Source organism: Canis lupus, chromosome 2 (genome assembly GCF_011100685.1).
Source record: "Canis lupus familiaris isolate Mischka breed German Shepherd chromosome 2, alternate assembly UU_Cfam_GSD_1.0, whole genome shotgun sequence".
Classification (NCBI taxonomy): Eukaryota; Metazoa; Chordata; class Mammalia; order Carnivora; family Canidae; genus Canis; species Canis lupus.
Window position 1 is genome coordinate 27,860,299 of NC_049223.1, and position 12,911 is coordinate 27,873,209.

Genomic DNA, 12,911 nt, shown 5'->3' on the forward strand with positions numbered 1-12,911 from the left:
CTCGCAAATCTGTGTGGTCCCCAGAGCTGATGCTCCATTGGACGGCTCCTCAGTGGCCAGCGACAGAAGTGCCGGGCTGTCTCAGGCTAAATGCGAATCTGGGGGTGGGGGGCTGGGAGGGGCGCACCCCTGCAGAGGTTTTGCTGCGGGAAGCCACGCTGAGTTTGGGCTTGGGCGCTGCCCTCGTGACGGCCGTGACTTCGGACCGAGCCTGTTGTCACCTGCTGGCAGTGAGGGCAGAGCTGGCTCCTTCCCCTTCTATGGGAGGCGGCGGCGGCCACCTCATGGTGGAGATTCTGCAGGAGGGCTGTGGGGCCGGGACAGGATGGGGACAGATGCTGACCAGCCCCAAGCAAACCAGAAACAGAAATAAGAGAAGGAAAGAAAAATGCCACCTGAAATGCCTGGAGGGTTAGAGGATCCAGGGTCATACGCTGGATCTGCCACTTGCTGCCCTTGGACCTTTCTCTGGGCCTCAGCTTCCTCATCTGTACAGTGGGGACGAGGCTAGCCCCTATCCCTTAGGGTTGTCGTAAGTACTAAACACTTGAGGATGTGTCAGACCTGAATTCCGTGCTTGTGGGTGTTTGCAGTCCTGTGAGTCTCTCTGTCTCTCTCCACACACATTTGATCCCATTTCTTTTGTTTTCCTCCAGATTGCCTGTTTCCTATCAAATCTTGATCTTGCCATCTGCAGTTTTTTTTTTTTTTTTTTTTTTTTTTTTTTTTTTTTTTTTTTTTTTTTTTTTTTTTTTTTTTTTTTTTTTAATTTTTTTTTTTATTGGTGTTCAATTTACTAACATACAGAATAACACCCAGTGCCCGTCACCCATTCACTCCCACCCCCCGCCCTCCTCCCCTTCTACCACCCCTAGTTCGTTTCCCAGAGTTAGCAGTCTTTATGTTCTGTCTCCCTTTCTGATATTTCCCACCCATTTCTTCTCCCTTCCCTTATTTTCCCTTTCACTATTATTTATATTCCCCAAATGAATGAGAACATATAATGTTTGTCCTTCTCCGACTGACTTACCATCTGCAGTTTTGCCAGTCTTTTTGTTCCTTAGGAATTTGGCTCCACAGCTGACGAGGGACTTGACAGTCAGGTTTTATAGAAAGGCCTCTGCAGGTGGAAGGAGCCAGACACACGGCACCCGGGGCTCCAGCACCCAGTCCTGCTTGCTCCCGGATCACCCGCTCACTCTCTCCCCTCTGGCGCCTTTTCTGTCCATCCCACACTCGAGCCCGTCCCAGTTTGCTGTGACCTTTGACTTCTCATGAGGGTGCTGAGCGAGGTTAACTTGCTTCCTTAAATACCTCTTGCCTTTCTTCCCTTCCTGCCTTTTAACTGAGGTACAGGCCTCGTTCTGACTGTTCCCGGAGTCTCTGCCTTTAGGAGGGCGGGTGGAACTTCGTGGAAGGGACGAAGGATCCGTTGATCGGGTGACAGTCTCAGGATGTGGCAAATTGCAGAGCTTCTGTAAGGTTCCCAAGTGATTCTCAACAAATTTATATGCTTTGTGAGTATGGAGCATCCTGTCCTCTTAGCAGCAGAATGACTCATTGTAGTTTGGTGTTATTTCCTGTTTTGTTTTGTTTTGTTTTTAAGATTTTATTTATCTATTTGACAGAGAGATAGAACCAGAGAGCACAAGTCGGGGGAGAGCAGCAGAGGGAGAGGAAGAAGCTAACTCCTGCTAGGCAGGGAACCTGATTCAGGGCTCTATCTCACCAACTGAGCCCCTCAGGCACCCTGGTCTTATTTCCTGTTAAGGTCACTTGGCCTTCATTGATCTGGCCTCTGTGGCAGCACAGTTCATGCAGAAGAATCCTTCCTTCTCGGGGCGTTTTGCATTGTGCGGTTATTGTGGTGATAGTGAGGTTAGGTTGTGATTGTAAATTAGTTGATTCATTTGCAAAAATACATGGAAGTATCCGTGGTCAGAGTCTCTCTCCAGCAGCTGCCCCCACCGCTCGGTGTCTCCACTCCTTTTCCAGCAGACGCCCACTGTGTGGGTATTTTGCACTTCCTTCCCGATTTGTCTTATGCACATATAAATATATGTTATTTCCCCCTTTTTAACCAGATGGTAGCATACTATATATACACAGTGTTCTGTACTCTGCTTTTCTTTGACTCAACATATAGGTCTTTACATGTAAGTATACAAAGAGGTTTCTCGTTCTTTTTTTATAGTGGCAGCATATCCCGCCATACAGCCTACTGTAATGTAGCTAAGGACCTCCCCTTAGATGGAGATTGGGACTTCCTGGTGGTTTTTGAAATGAAGGTGCTGGATGAGGATGAATGAGTAGAATCCATATTGACTGATGCACCAGAGAGAAGTCCAGGGTGAACATGGCCTTGTGTTATTCACAGAGGCTGCCTATAAAATGGTTACAACCGTTGCAGTAGTTACCTTAAGCTTTGCATAAGGAGTTTTGGAAATCCTAGAATCACCAAAGGAGCATCGCATCCACTTTTAATGGATTATTTTTTAACGTGGGTCCCTGGTCTTGGAAAATAATGAGTTGTTTTTTAAAAAAGATTATTCCGAGTCTAGCCAGATGTATCTGGAAGCATAAGGTTGATAAAGGGAAATAGGAGATTGGTACCCATCATTCAGAATAGGATTGGAAAAGCTTCAGGGTCAGGAAAATGTTCCTGGGTGATAAATAACCCACTTTTCCATCTGTTCCCATACCTTAATGGGTTAGATTAGGAAGCGCAGGGAAGTCAGGGTTATAACTTTCTTGAGGACCTAGTAGCTAACACATTGTAGCTCCTAAATATTTGTTTTGAATGCAGAGCATGACCAAAGAATTTTAAAGTATGGTGGGACACCTGGGTGTCTCAGTGGTTGAGCATCTGCCTTCGGCTCAGGGCCTGATCCTCGGGTCCTGGGATTGAGTCCCATATCGGGCTCCCTGTGAGGAGCCTGCTTTTCCCTCTGTGTCTCTGCCTCTCTCCCCTGCCCCCTCTCTCTCTGTGTGTCTTTCATGAATGAATAAATAAAATCTTTTTTTTCACTTATAAAATGAATAAATAAAATCTTTAAAAAATAAAGTATGGTAAAGATAGCCTTATAAATATATTACTATATACATTGTTGCAGAAGTGTATATATTAAAGCATTAACACCAAGTGATGTCTGAACCAGGAGAACAGTGGAACATGAAGGTCGTAATTCAGGAAGGAACAGGCTATAAAGCTCACCTTCATGCTTCTTTTCGAAGCACTACTTTGACCTTGGAAATCTTATTTGTACCTAAATGTGAGTCTGGAAATACAGATGTATGTTGGGGGTGAATTCAGCCCGTCACCAAAACTGTTCAGTAGCCAAGATACACGTGTCTTATTTTATTTGATGGTCTCTTTGGTAAGTAGGTAGGTTAAGCATTGGTTGAGTCATAATGGGAACCAAATGATTTACATCCACTCAACTGTCTTGAGAAATAATCCCCATAAACCTACTTACGTTCAAGTTATGGGAGAATAAAACAAAAAGAAAGTTTTTTTCATGGTAATTGCTTTTTTGGGGGAAGGAGTTGAAAGTTGATAGTGACTAATGGTGATGGTATGATGTGTGTGCCAGCGTGTTCAGGGCACTTTCTGTGCAGCAGTATATTGGGTTAGCACTAGAACCCACGTGTATCAAACAGCACGCTCCTTTTTCCAGTATCTTCTTTACGATGAGAAGTCAGGGGTAGGAGCCAGTGTGGTGAACGTCAGAGTTCCAGTGGTTGGGACCATTTTTTGTCTGCTGGAATTGAGCTTCGTGAAGTTAAGTGTTGGGGGGCAATATGATTTAAAATTCATCAGATGTGATGTGGCGATGTGGATGGGTGTGTGAGTTCTATGGTGTCATTTCCATCTTGATTCTCAGCGAAGAAACCAAAGCAAAATGAGAGTAAGAGGTCAGAGCCCGTGAGTCCCTGTCTATTAACACAGTTCATATCTTTTGATTCTTAGTTCACAAGTGTTTTCTCTCGGTGTTTTTTCTCCAAAGAACTATTGATTCAGTGTAGAATTTTCTTCCTTTTACCAGTTTTCTGGGTTCTAGATTTATCCTTTGTGGCCAGAACTCTTGAAACCTTTGCTCATATTACATGCAAATCTCTTCTCTGTTTCAGAGTCTCTTAGTTGTGGTGCCGATTTATCACCAGGCATTAGTAGGATCATGAAACGGGGTGATAGGTGGATCCCACTAAAAAAGACACTTCTCTGTAAATTGGATTTCATGATCTGCAGGCCACCAGTGGAGTTCAAAACAAGTAACCCTGGTCAACCCGAGAAGTGAATAAGTTCCCTAGAGAAAATGTGTGGTCTGTGTTCCCCGCTCAAAGCTATACCGGCCTATCCTTTGAGCGGTGGTGTTAACTTTCCTTCATTGAGGGTCGGCCTTTGCTTGGTGTTGGATGAAGTGTGTCCTGGTGGCGTACATATGTGTGCTGGGGCCCCCACACAGCTCCAGCACGTTTCCTTGGTTTCTTTTCTCTTCTTTTTTAAGATTTTATTTATTTATTCATGAGACAGAGAGAGAGAGAGAGAGAGAGAGAGAGAGAAGCAGAGGCAGAAGCAGGCTCCCTGCAGGGAGCCCGATGTGGGATTCGATCCCGAGACCCCAGATCACACCCTGAGCCAAAGGCAGGCACTAAACCGCTGAGCCACTCAGGGATCTCCCATTTCCTTGGTTTCAAAGACACTTTTAGGAAAAGGGCAGACTGTTCCTCCTGCCAGCTTTTCTGGCTCCAATGCCAGTTCTTCCCACATTCTGCCCCCCAGTCCTCTACGTGCCATTTGCAGGAGAAAACATCTTGGATTTTCTGGATCTCTGCTTTATTTGAACGACCCCCACCTTGTACTTTGCTGTTTGGTATTTCAGGGGCCAGTATCTGTCATAAGACTGTCCTCGGTATTGTGTTGAACAGTCCAGGGAGTGTTTTCCCTCATCTCAGAGATGCTCGCACGTTTCTTCTCTCCTTCTGGCTCTTTGTAGTAAAATCTGTACCTGTCATCTTGACTTTTCTGATCCAGGTCTGCAGACTCCTGCTCCAGAGTTTATTGTTGACGTGGAATCTATGGACATCTTCCCAGTGGGCTGGTGTGAAGCGAACTCTTACCCTTTGACCACACCACACAAAACAGTCTGTAAGTATCATCCAGTTTGGAGCTCCTGCAGACAATATCTGGGGGCTTGGGGAGGTAAATAGTTTTGTAAAGAGACTTCAGCCAAGTTGTAAGAAACAGAACTGGTGTTAGATTTCCCACAGAGCACCAGTGTTTTTATCTCTTGGGTGCTTTCAGTGTCTTCATGAGATGGGTATTTGGAACCATCTCATAGATCGACAGACTAAGTCGATCTAAGATGGGTATTTGGAACCATCTCATAGATCGACAGACTAAGTCTTAATGATAAGGCGGGTGAAGGTCACGGAGTGGTGGCAGAGATAAAATATAATATAAATTTAATAAGATGTATAAATATTATATAAAAATATATAAATATATATAAAATAAATATTCACTCTCAGTTTTATATACAGTTGATTATTTTGATTAGAGAAAATTTAAGCTAAATACTATGGGTTTTTTTTGGTTTTTATTGTTTTTTTGTTGTTGTTTTTAAGGGGGGGAGATAGAGAGTGCACATGTGGGGTCGGGAAGAGGGGCAAGAGGCAGAGGCAGGGGGAGAGAGAGAATCCCAAGCAGACTCCATGCTCAGCACAGAGCTCCACGCAGGGCTAGATCTCACAACCCTGAGATCATGACCTGAGCCTAAACCAAGAGTTGGACATTAAGCAACTGAACCACCCAGGTGCCCCAAAATACTACATTTCTGTATCATGTCTAAGAAAGAACGGATTTTTCTCATGAGGTTTACCATAAAAGAATCATAGTTGGTCCTAATAAATTACTGACATAACATATAAAAACTTAACTACTCTTGACACTAACCAGTGAGATTTCAGCTCTACTTTAAAGACTGCGTTATATCTCACATCCTTCTGATCACATAAATATCGAATTAAAGCAGTATTAGTAGTTAACCCAGCAACCAACTCTGTCTCTAAGTATGTACAACAGTGTGTGTTTTAACTTCTATTATTAGAGGTCAATATCCTGAGGTGGTACCTTTTAAAAATCTTCCAAACTAATAAATCATAGCATTTTTTCCCACCCTTACGTTTACCAAAAGTATTATTTCAAATTATGCAACCACGCTGGAAAATAGTGTAGAGGTTCCTCAGAAAGTTAAAAATAGAGCTACCCCATGACCCAGCAATGGCACTACTGGGTGTTTATCCAAAGGACACAAACAGGGATTCAAAGGGATACCTGCACCCCAACATTTATAGCAATGCCCACAATAGCCAAACTATGGAAAGAGTCCAGATGTCCTTTGACAGATGAATGGATAAAGAAGATGTGGTCTATATATACAATGGAATATTACTCAGCCACCAGAAAGGATGAATACCCACCATTTACATTGACATGGATGTAACTGGAGGGTATTATGCTGAGTGAAATAATTCAATTGGAGAAAGACAATTATCATATGGTTTCACTCATATGTGGAATTTAAGAAACAAAACAGAAGATCATACGGGAAGGGAAGAAAAAATGAAATATGGTGAAATCAGAGAGGGAGACAGACAAACCATAGATACTCTTAACTCTAGGAAACAAACCGAGGGTCGCTGAGGGGGGGCAGGTAGGAGGAATGGGTTACCTGGGTGATGGGCATTAAGGAGGGCACATGATGTGATGAGCACTGGGTGTTGTATGCAACTGAGGAGTCACTGAACTCTACCTCTGAAATTGTAATACAGTATATGTTAATTAAATTGAATTTAAATTTTAAAAAATTAAAAATAATGAGTCCTTAAAAATAAGATGTTTTTAATTTTTTGTGAAATAGATATATTTCTGGTATTTTCTTTATGTAATTTGTGTGCTAGCTTTACTTCTTGCTAGCATCCTATATATGACTCACTTATGTAAATGCTCAGAAAGTTACTAGAAGGGAAGTCCCATCTATAGTTGGCTTCCAGTTCCCCGGTGTCAGCAGATTTTGAAGGACACTTAAGAGTTTCACTCTATATCCATTAAGAGTAGGATGGTGCACTGTCTGTGTGAAATACAGTAGGTGGCCCAGATGATAGGTGGATTCTAAGGCATTCTTCTCTCCTGTCTGTACACCGCACTGTTCAACAAACCTGATCCAATGAGAGTATTGTCTTGTCCTCACTTTAACACATTTCTGAAATTCTGAGCACAGAATAATTTTTTCCATATCAAGGGCATTTTGTTCTTTTCCTCTCACTTCAGGAGCCACAGGTTCTTGACTCAGTTGGCCCGAGAGCCAGGTCAGGTGCCCCCTGGTTTTAGTCGTGGGAGGGGCCAGTCTCCTGTGTTTTAGCTGTATCTTAGAGACTTCTGTCTTGTGTCCTCTTTCTCTCTCCTTCGCATGGATGTGGGAGGCAACAGGTGCTTCGAGGTTCCCTGGAGCACAGTCATATACCTGCTATGGTGAACACAATGATGTTTCCACCTTGGTGTGTGTTGCACCCAGGTCTGTCGTGTATGGCTCCTTACCAAAACGTCCTGCGGTTCAGGCATCCCCACCCTTGGTAGAAAAGCCTTAGACAAGGTCGTCCACACTCATTTTTCACTTTAGACATCACAAAGTTTATAGTTATTCATAGTAATAACTGGAACCAAATACAAAATAAATTCAAGAATAAATGAAAGTTCAATGGCTATCTCTCTTATTCTTCCTTTCATTTCATTTCATATGTGTACATTTGTTTTGAAGAGGCAAACTATAAGTCTAAACCCACCAAACTCAAGTAGCTTTAGAAGTTTTGTTGGAATTAACATTTATGCTGAAGGATATGGGACTGTCTGTCTCAAAATTAATAGATGCCAAAGCCCCCTGGTCTATCTTTGGTAAGGTGATTCAAATCCATTACAAATATAAACTACAAATCTTCTTATCTAAAGAATTCTTACTGGCTGGTTTATGTTGATATTCGTCAGACATATTTATGAGGCACCAGTCTTCCTTTCAGCAATAAAATGTTTTCGTTTAAAAACATAGCTCTAATCCTAATTTGGGAGTGTGCTGTTACGGTAACATTATTTAATTTACCACACTTTCTGTGGGGAAAAAAATCATTTTGGATAATGTCGCTTGAACAATTTATCTTACCAGGTGGGTTCATGTGAGAAGTGATACGCATGCTCTCTCTTTCTTATTAAAAGCACGTTTTAGAATAAAGTAGCTGGTGTAGTGATAAGATTAAATGCAGTAAATTCTAGTGAGACTTCATTTCTGATGAGTCAGAGTCTCAAGTTTATTTGTTTATCTTAGAGCAAGAGATTGAGAGAGAGGGAGGGAGAAAGTGAAGGGGAGAGGCAGAGGGACAAGCAGACTCCCTGCTGAGTGCCAAGCCCGAGACAGGACTCGATCTCAGGACCCCAAGATCATGACCTGAGCCAAAACCAAGAGTCAGACGTTCAACCAAGAGCACCACCCAGGCCCCCAGAGTCAAAGTCTATTTTAATGCTAGCAGAAGTTGAGATAAAGTTGTGGCCCAGATGAAAGAACTTTGTAGTGTTTAAAGTCTTCCTTTAAAACTGACATATGTAAAACTTTACATGAAGACCTTTTTTTAAAAAAAAAAAAAAAAAAAAAAAAACTTTGCCCAACTAGTGAATGAAGCTAACTGTCCCTTTGTCTTTTCTTGCCTGTTTTCCAGCACAAAAGAAGAGAAAGATTGCAGTTGTGCAACCAGAAAAACAGTAAGTTCTTGTTTTTGTTTCCCCCCCAACTTATGGGATAAACGATCTAGGAGAGGAAGCATGGCTGTCTTTTTTTTGAGGGGGGGGGGGTAGTTCACAGTTGGCATCGCCATAGAGAGGACAGTTAGAAATAGTACTGTGATGGGTAAGATACAGGCTCTGATCTTCAAGGCATCTATTCTCAGATTATTTTTCCATCTGCTCCACCTCCACCTACCTGGAGGGCATCCTGGCCTTGCACGCTGGTAGTGACCGCTCTCTGCAATGTGCCCCCCTATTCTACCCCCACCCTGCACATGGGTGCCACAGGTGGTCGACTTGGGGTCCTAGGGCAGCTCCACAGGCTCCCAGCGGGGAGACTTGAGGAAGCTGCTCTATTTCTCTGCATCTCCAAGGCCTCATTTGTGAAACACCTGTTTCTCGGGGGTTTCCTGAAGATTAAATTAGATTTCTTGTGAAAACACATGTGGGTCCTGCATGGTTGAGTCAGTGCAAGTTACCCTTTGTTTCAGTTGTAATTTTAGGGAGAAGGAGGGTGATCGGGCGGTGTCCGTACATGCAGTACGTTTTTGAAAAACTGCAACCGTTAGCAGCATTTTTTATATACTGAAGAATATCTGAGGTACGCGAAAATAGACATCTTTCATCAGGTGGTCCTGTTTTCTTAATAAAAACACACTGGTGAGAATGGATTTGAGAACAGCGTTTTTTCAGGTAGCCAGATTTCAACTTAAATAAAATGAAAACTAATAATAACTGCATTGCTATTTGAATGTGAAAAACAATTTTGTGGGCATTTTTCATACATTCATTCCTCAACACGGTGTAGCCGGTTAATAATCAGACTCTAGTTTGGTCTGGATAATATTGAAACAGAGAGTTAATAATAAATGATCCCATCCTTGAATCCAAATCTGAACTCCTAACTCCTCAACGTGTGGTCTGTGGATCCGTAGTCCTCATGCTGCACTCATACCAGTCAGCTGAACAGCTTGATAACACACACACACACACACACACACACACACACACACACACACACGGCTGGGCCCCCATCTCTCACATCCCTGACTCGGGAGGTCTTTACTGGGACCTGAGCATCTGCGCATCTAACAAGTTCCCAGGTGGTGCCGTCGGCTAGCTTGGGGACCCCACTTTGAGAACTGGTGCGAAGATGACCCCCACCAAGATCTCATAATGGTTTGCTTTGAGTTTGTGTTCCTTTTCAGTGGTGTGGTTTCCACACCACCATCCTGGGCACCATGTAACACCCAACGCACCTCTTTCCCCCCATGGCGATATTTTTCAAATGTTTATTCAGCAAATTTTTTACTGGACTATAACACAAGGCTCTGCCCTAGGACAGGCCTGTGTCATGTTTTAGGACCCATCAGTTCATAGGCTTTCTTTGAAGGCCTTTCTACAGTGGCTGTGACCCACACAACACAGCACAGACCCCAAAAATCGAAGGCCAAGTGGTTCTCAGACACTAGTTTGTAAAACGTACTGGTTTGTTCTGTTGAAGAAGAGAAGTCTGACTTCCGTTAAATTCTGCGCAAGTTGATGTTTCTTCATGTCTAAAATATAATTAAGGGCACTTTTATGATTCTATAGCAAGAGACAAACCCAGCAGCGACCTGAAGAAGATGAGGGCTTAGCGACAACTCCTTGAGGGGCAGATGTTCCGTTGGCTTCTTAGGGTTATTTCAAGAATTTGGGGACAGCCAGTCTGCAGCGATCTTACCCGTTTGTACTGGCGTTGCTGCTTGCTGCACCCATCCTCTCTTACTGCGTGCTTGGCTTTCTGTGATAGTCACTTTAGGTTATGAGAAGACTTTGGAACGTGCAAGTTTCTTCTGGACTGTGCAACCCATGATCGTTGTTTTCTTGATCCACAGATTGCCATCCACAGTGCCTGTTGAGAAAATACCTCATGACCTCTGTTTGTTGTCTCACTTGGATACCACAGGTAAAGGAGCCATCGACGGCTAGCTGTCCCTTCCTAGTCGGGGAGCAGAGATATGCATGTATTTTTAGGTCAATATGAGAATATCTCAGCTCTAAGTTCATTCTCCTTGTCTCTGTTGCTACGTATTAACACATAACTACTTTTAAAAAAATTTCTATACCAAACTCTCTCTGCCTCTTCTGTCCTTTGGTTGGTAGCTCTGGATAATTCTCTCAGTCTGCAGGAGAAGAGCCCACGTGTTACTTGGAAATTATGAGAGTTGTATGTCACGGATGGTCATGTGCAAGGAGAAAGAATTAAAAATGTCATTATTAGGCACTCATTTTTGTTGACATTTTCTACCACCCCTACTTCCATTTTTCCATTATTTGTTCATACTTGTCCCTGGGGGCCTTTTGAATTGTTCCTAAAAATCCTCTGTGTTTAAAAGCTGAGAGCAAATAATGTATGTTTTTTAGTGTGTAGCATTCTACATCTTAAAATAACCTTTGAAAACACAAATGTGAATTCCCCGTAGACAGCAAATCCGATTATAAATGTGTTTGTACATTAAATAATATATTTGATTAAGAATTCTGTTTTCTAGCCAAAATGAAACCTGCTCTGAGTTCTTCCAGGCTTCAAAGCTATACGCCATGGAACAGTCCTAGTAGTCAAAGCTCTAGGAAGGAGAGCATTTTTAGGAGTAGACTTACTAAAATTGTTTTTTTTTTTTTCCCTAAAGTTCTGGGTAGGGTAATCCTACCAAAAAATTTCCTGTGTGTGCAGCTGTGGACATAATCTTTTTTAAAAATTTTTTTTTGCCTAATTTTGTTGTATAGAATTCAAAACTTCAGAATGGTTTTAAAAGAACCGTGTCAGCTCTTCTTTCAGAGCCTGTAATTGTTGCTTTACTCCTTTTGTCTTACTCTCGCAAAATAGCATTTCTCCCTCCTTCCCCTGTTGCTTCTTAGATGAAGTCCTATGAGGACAACCCTTCCTGGACCATTAAATGACTGTCCCAAACGCATAACAGCTTCTTTACAGAAATACCCCTGTTAGCGGAGCTTAGGGCTCCATGTGGGAGGGCGAGTGTTGGCTGGCAGCGAGACCCCTTTCTCCATTTACAGACGTCAGGAAACTTTAGGGTGATAGGTTACCGTGTACTGTTTCCACTCTTCCCCACGGCCCTTTGAGACACTAGACCGTCAACCTGCTAAGTCAACAGTAGAGTGAGGGAAATGCAGATTTAACCCCCTGGGAGGTATAGTGCACATCTATCAGGCTGGCAAAAGGAAGAAGCCCTGCCATGCCTGGGGTTGGCTTGGGCGTGGGATGGTGGCAAGCACTCCGCTGCACTCGTGGGAGTGTACATTGGGAAAGTCTGCATGGAGGTCACCTTGACCACGTGTGGTTCAGTGACAACATGCCGACGCGTGGCTGAGCCATTCCCCTCCTTGTTACACACGGGGAAAGCTCTCTTGCCCGTCAGCAGAACAGGTGTTTACAGCTGTATTCAGTAGAGCGCTGGCCACAGTCCTGACCAGGGGAAGTGACTTGTCCATCAGTAAGACATGGACGGCTTGTTTGTGCTGTGTGCACGTAACAGAGTCATGCACAGAAGTGAGAAAGGGGTGGACATTCTGCATATACCTTTACCGACTTGGGTGGATCTTAGAACCTTCAGGTCAAACAAACAAAATGGTGCAGGAAACCATTTATGGAATATTTTTTAAATATCCCAAATACTGTATGTTGCTTGTTGATGCACATACACCTGTGTATGTGGTCAAGTGTGTAGACCTGCATGGGAATGATAAACACAAGGTTCGGGGAAGGGCAAGAGAAAGTGAGTTTCTGGGCTAGAAAACCCAGGGGAGCTTAGCTGTGGAGCTGGTGTTTTGTTTTTTTAATTTTGTTACTTTTTTTTTATTTGCTGCATAGTAATGCATTAGTTGTCATTGCCTGGGTTTTAGCATCTTTCTATGTGCCTTGAATCCTGTATCATAAACAGAAAAGGTCATTTATATGGTAGAAAAAATAACCAGAATTTCTAAGCTATCGTGTTTATAAAATATTCTGATATTAAGACACAGTGTGCCTCTGGGTAGTTTTGCCAACTAAGGGATTAAGCAGGTGTTTTGTTGGCTCCTA

The 12,911-nt window shown here is 43.0% G+C and overlaps 1 protein-coding gene across 5 annotated transcripts in view; it reads left to right on the top strand.

The window, feature by feature from the left end:
* The window catches only part of SFMBT2 (Scm like with four mbt domains 2), a 216,150-nt gene that overhangs the window by 173,671 nt on the left and 29,568 nt on the right, over positions 1 to 12,911 (top strand). For all 5 annotated transcript variants that reach the window (XM_038530176.1, XM_038530172.1, XM_038530175.1 and 2 more), the window contains 3 exons: positions 5,036 to 5,149; positions 8,767 to 8,809; positions 10,708 to 10,778. In XM_038530176.1, the coding sequence (XP_038386104.1) occupies positions 5,036 to 5,149; positions 8,767 to 8,809; positions 10,708 to 10,778 (228 nt within the window). The remainder of the gene's footprint in view (positions 1 to 5,035; positions 5,150 to 8,766; positions 8,810 to 10,707; positions 10,779 to 12,911) is intronic.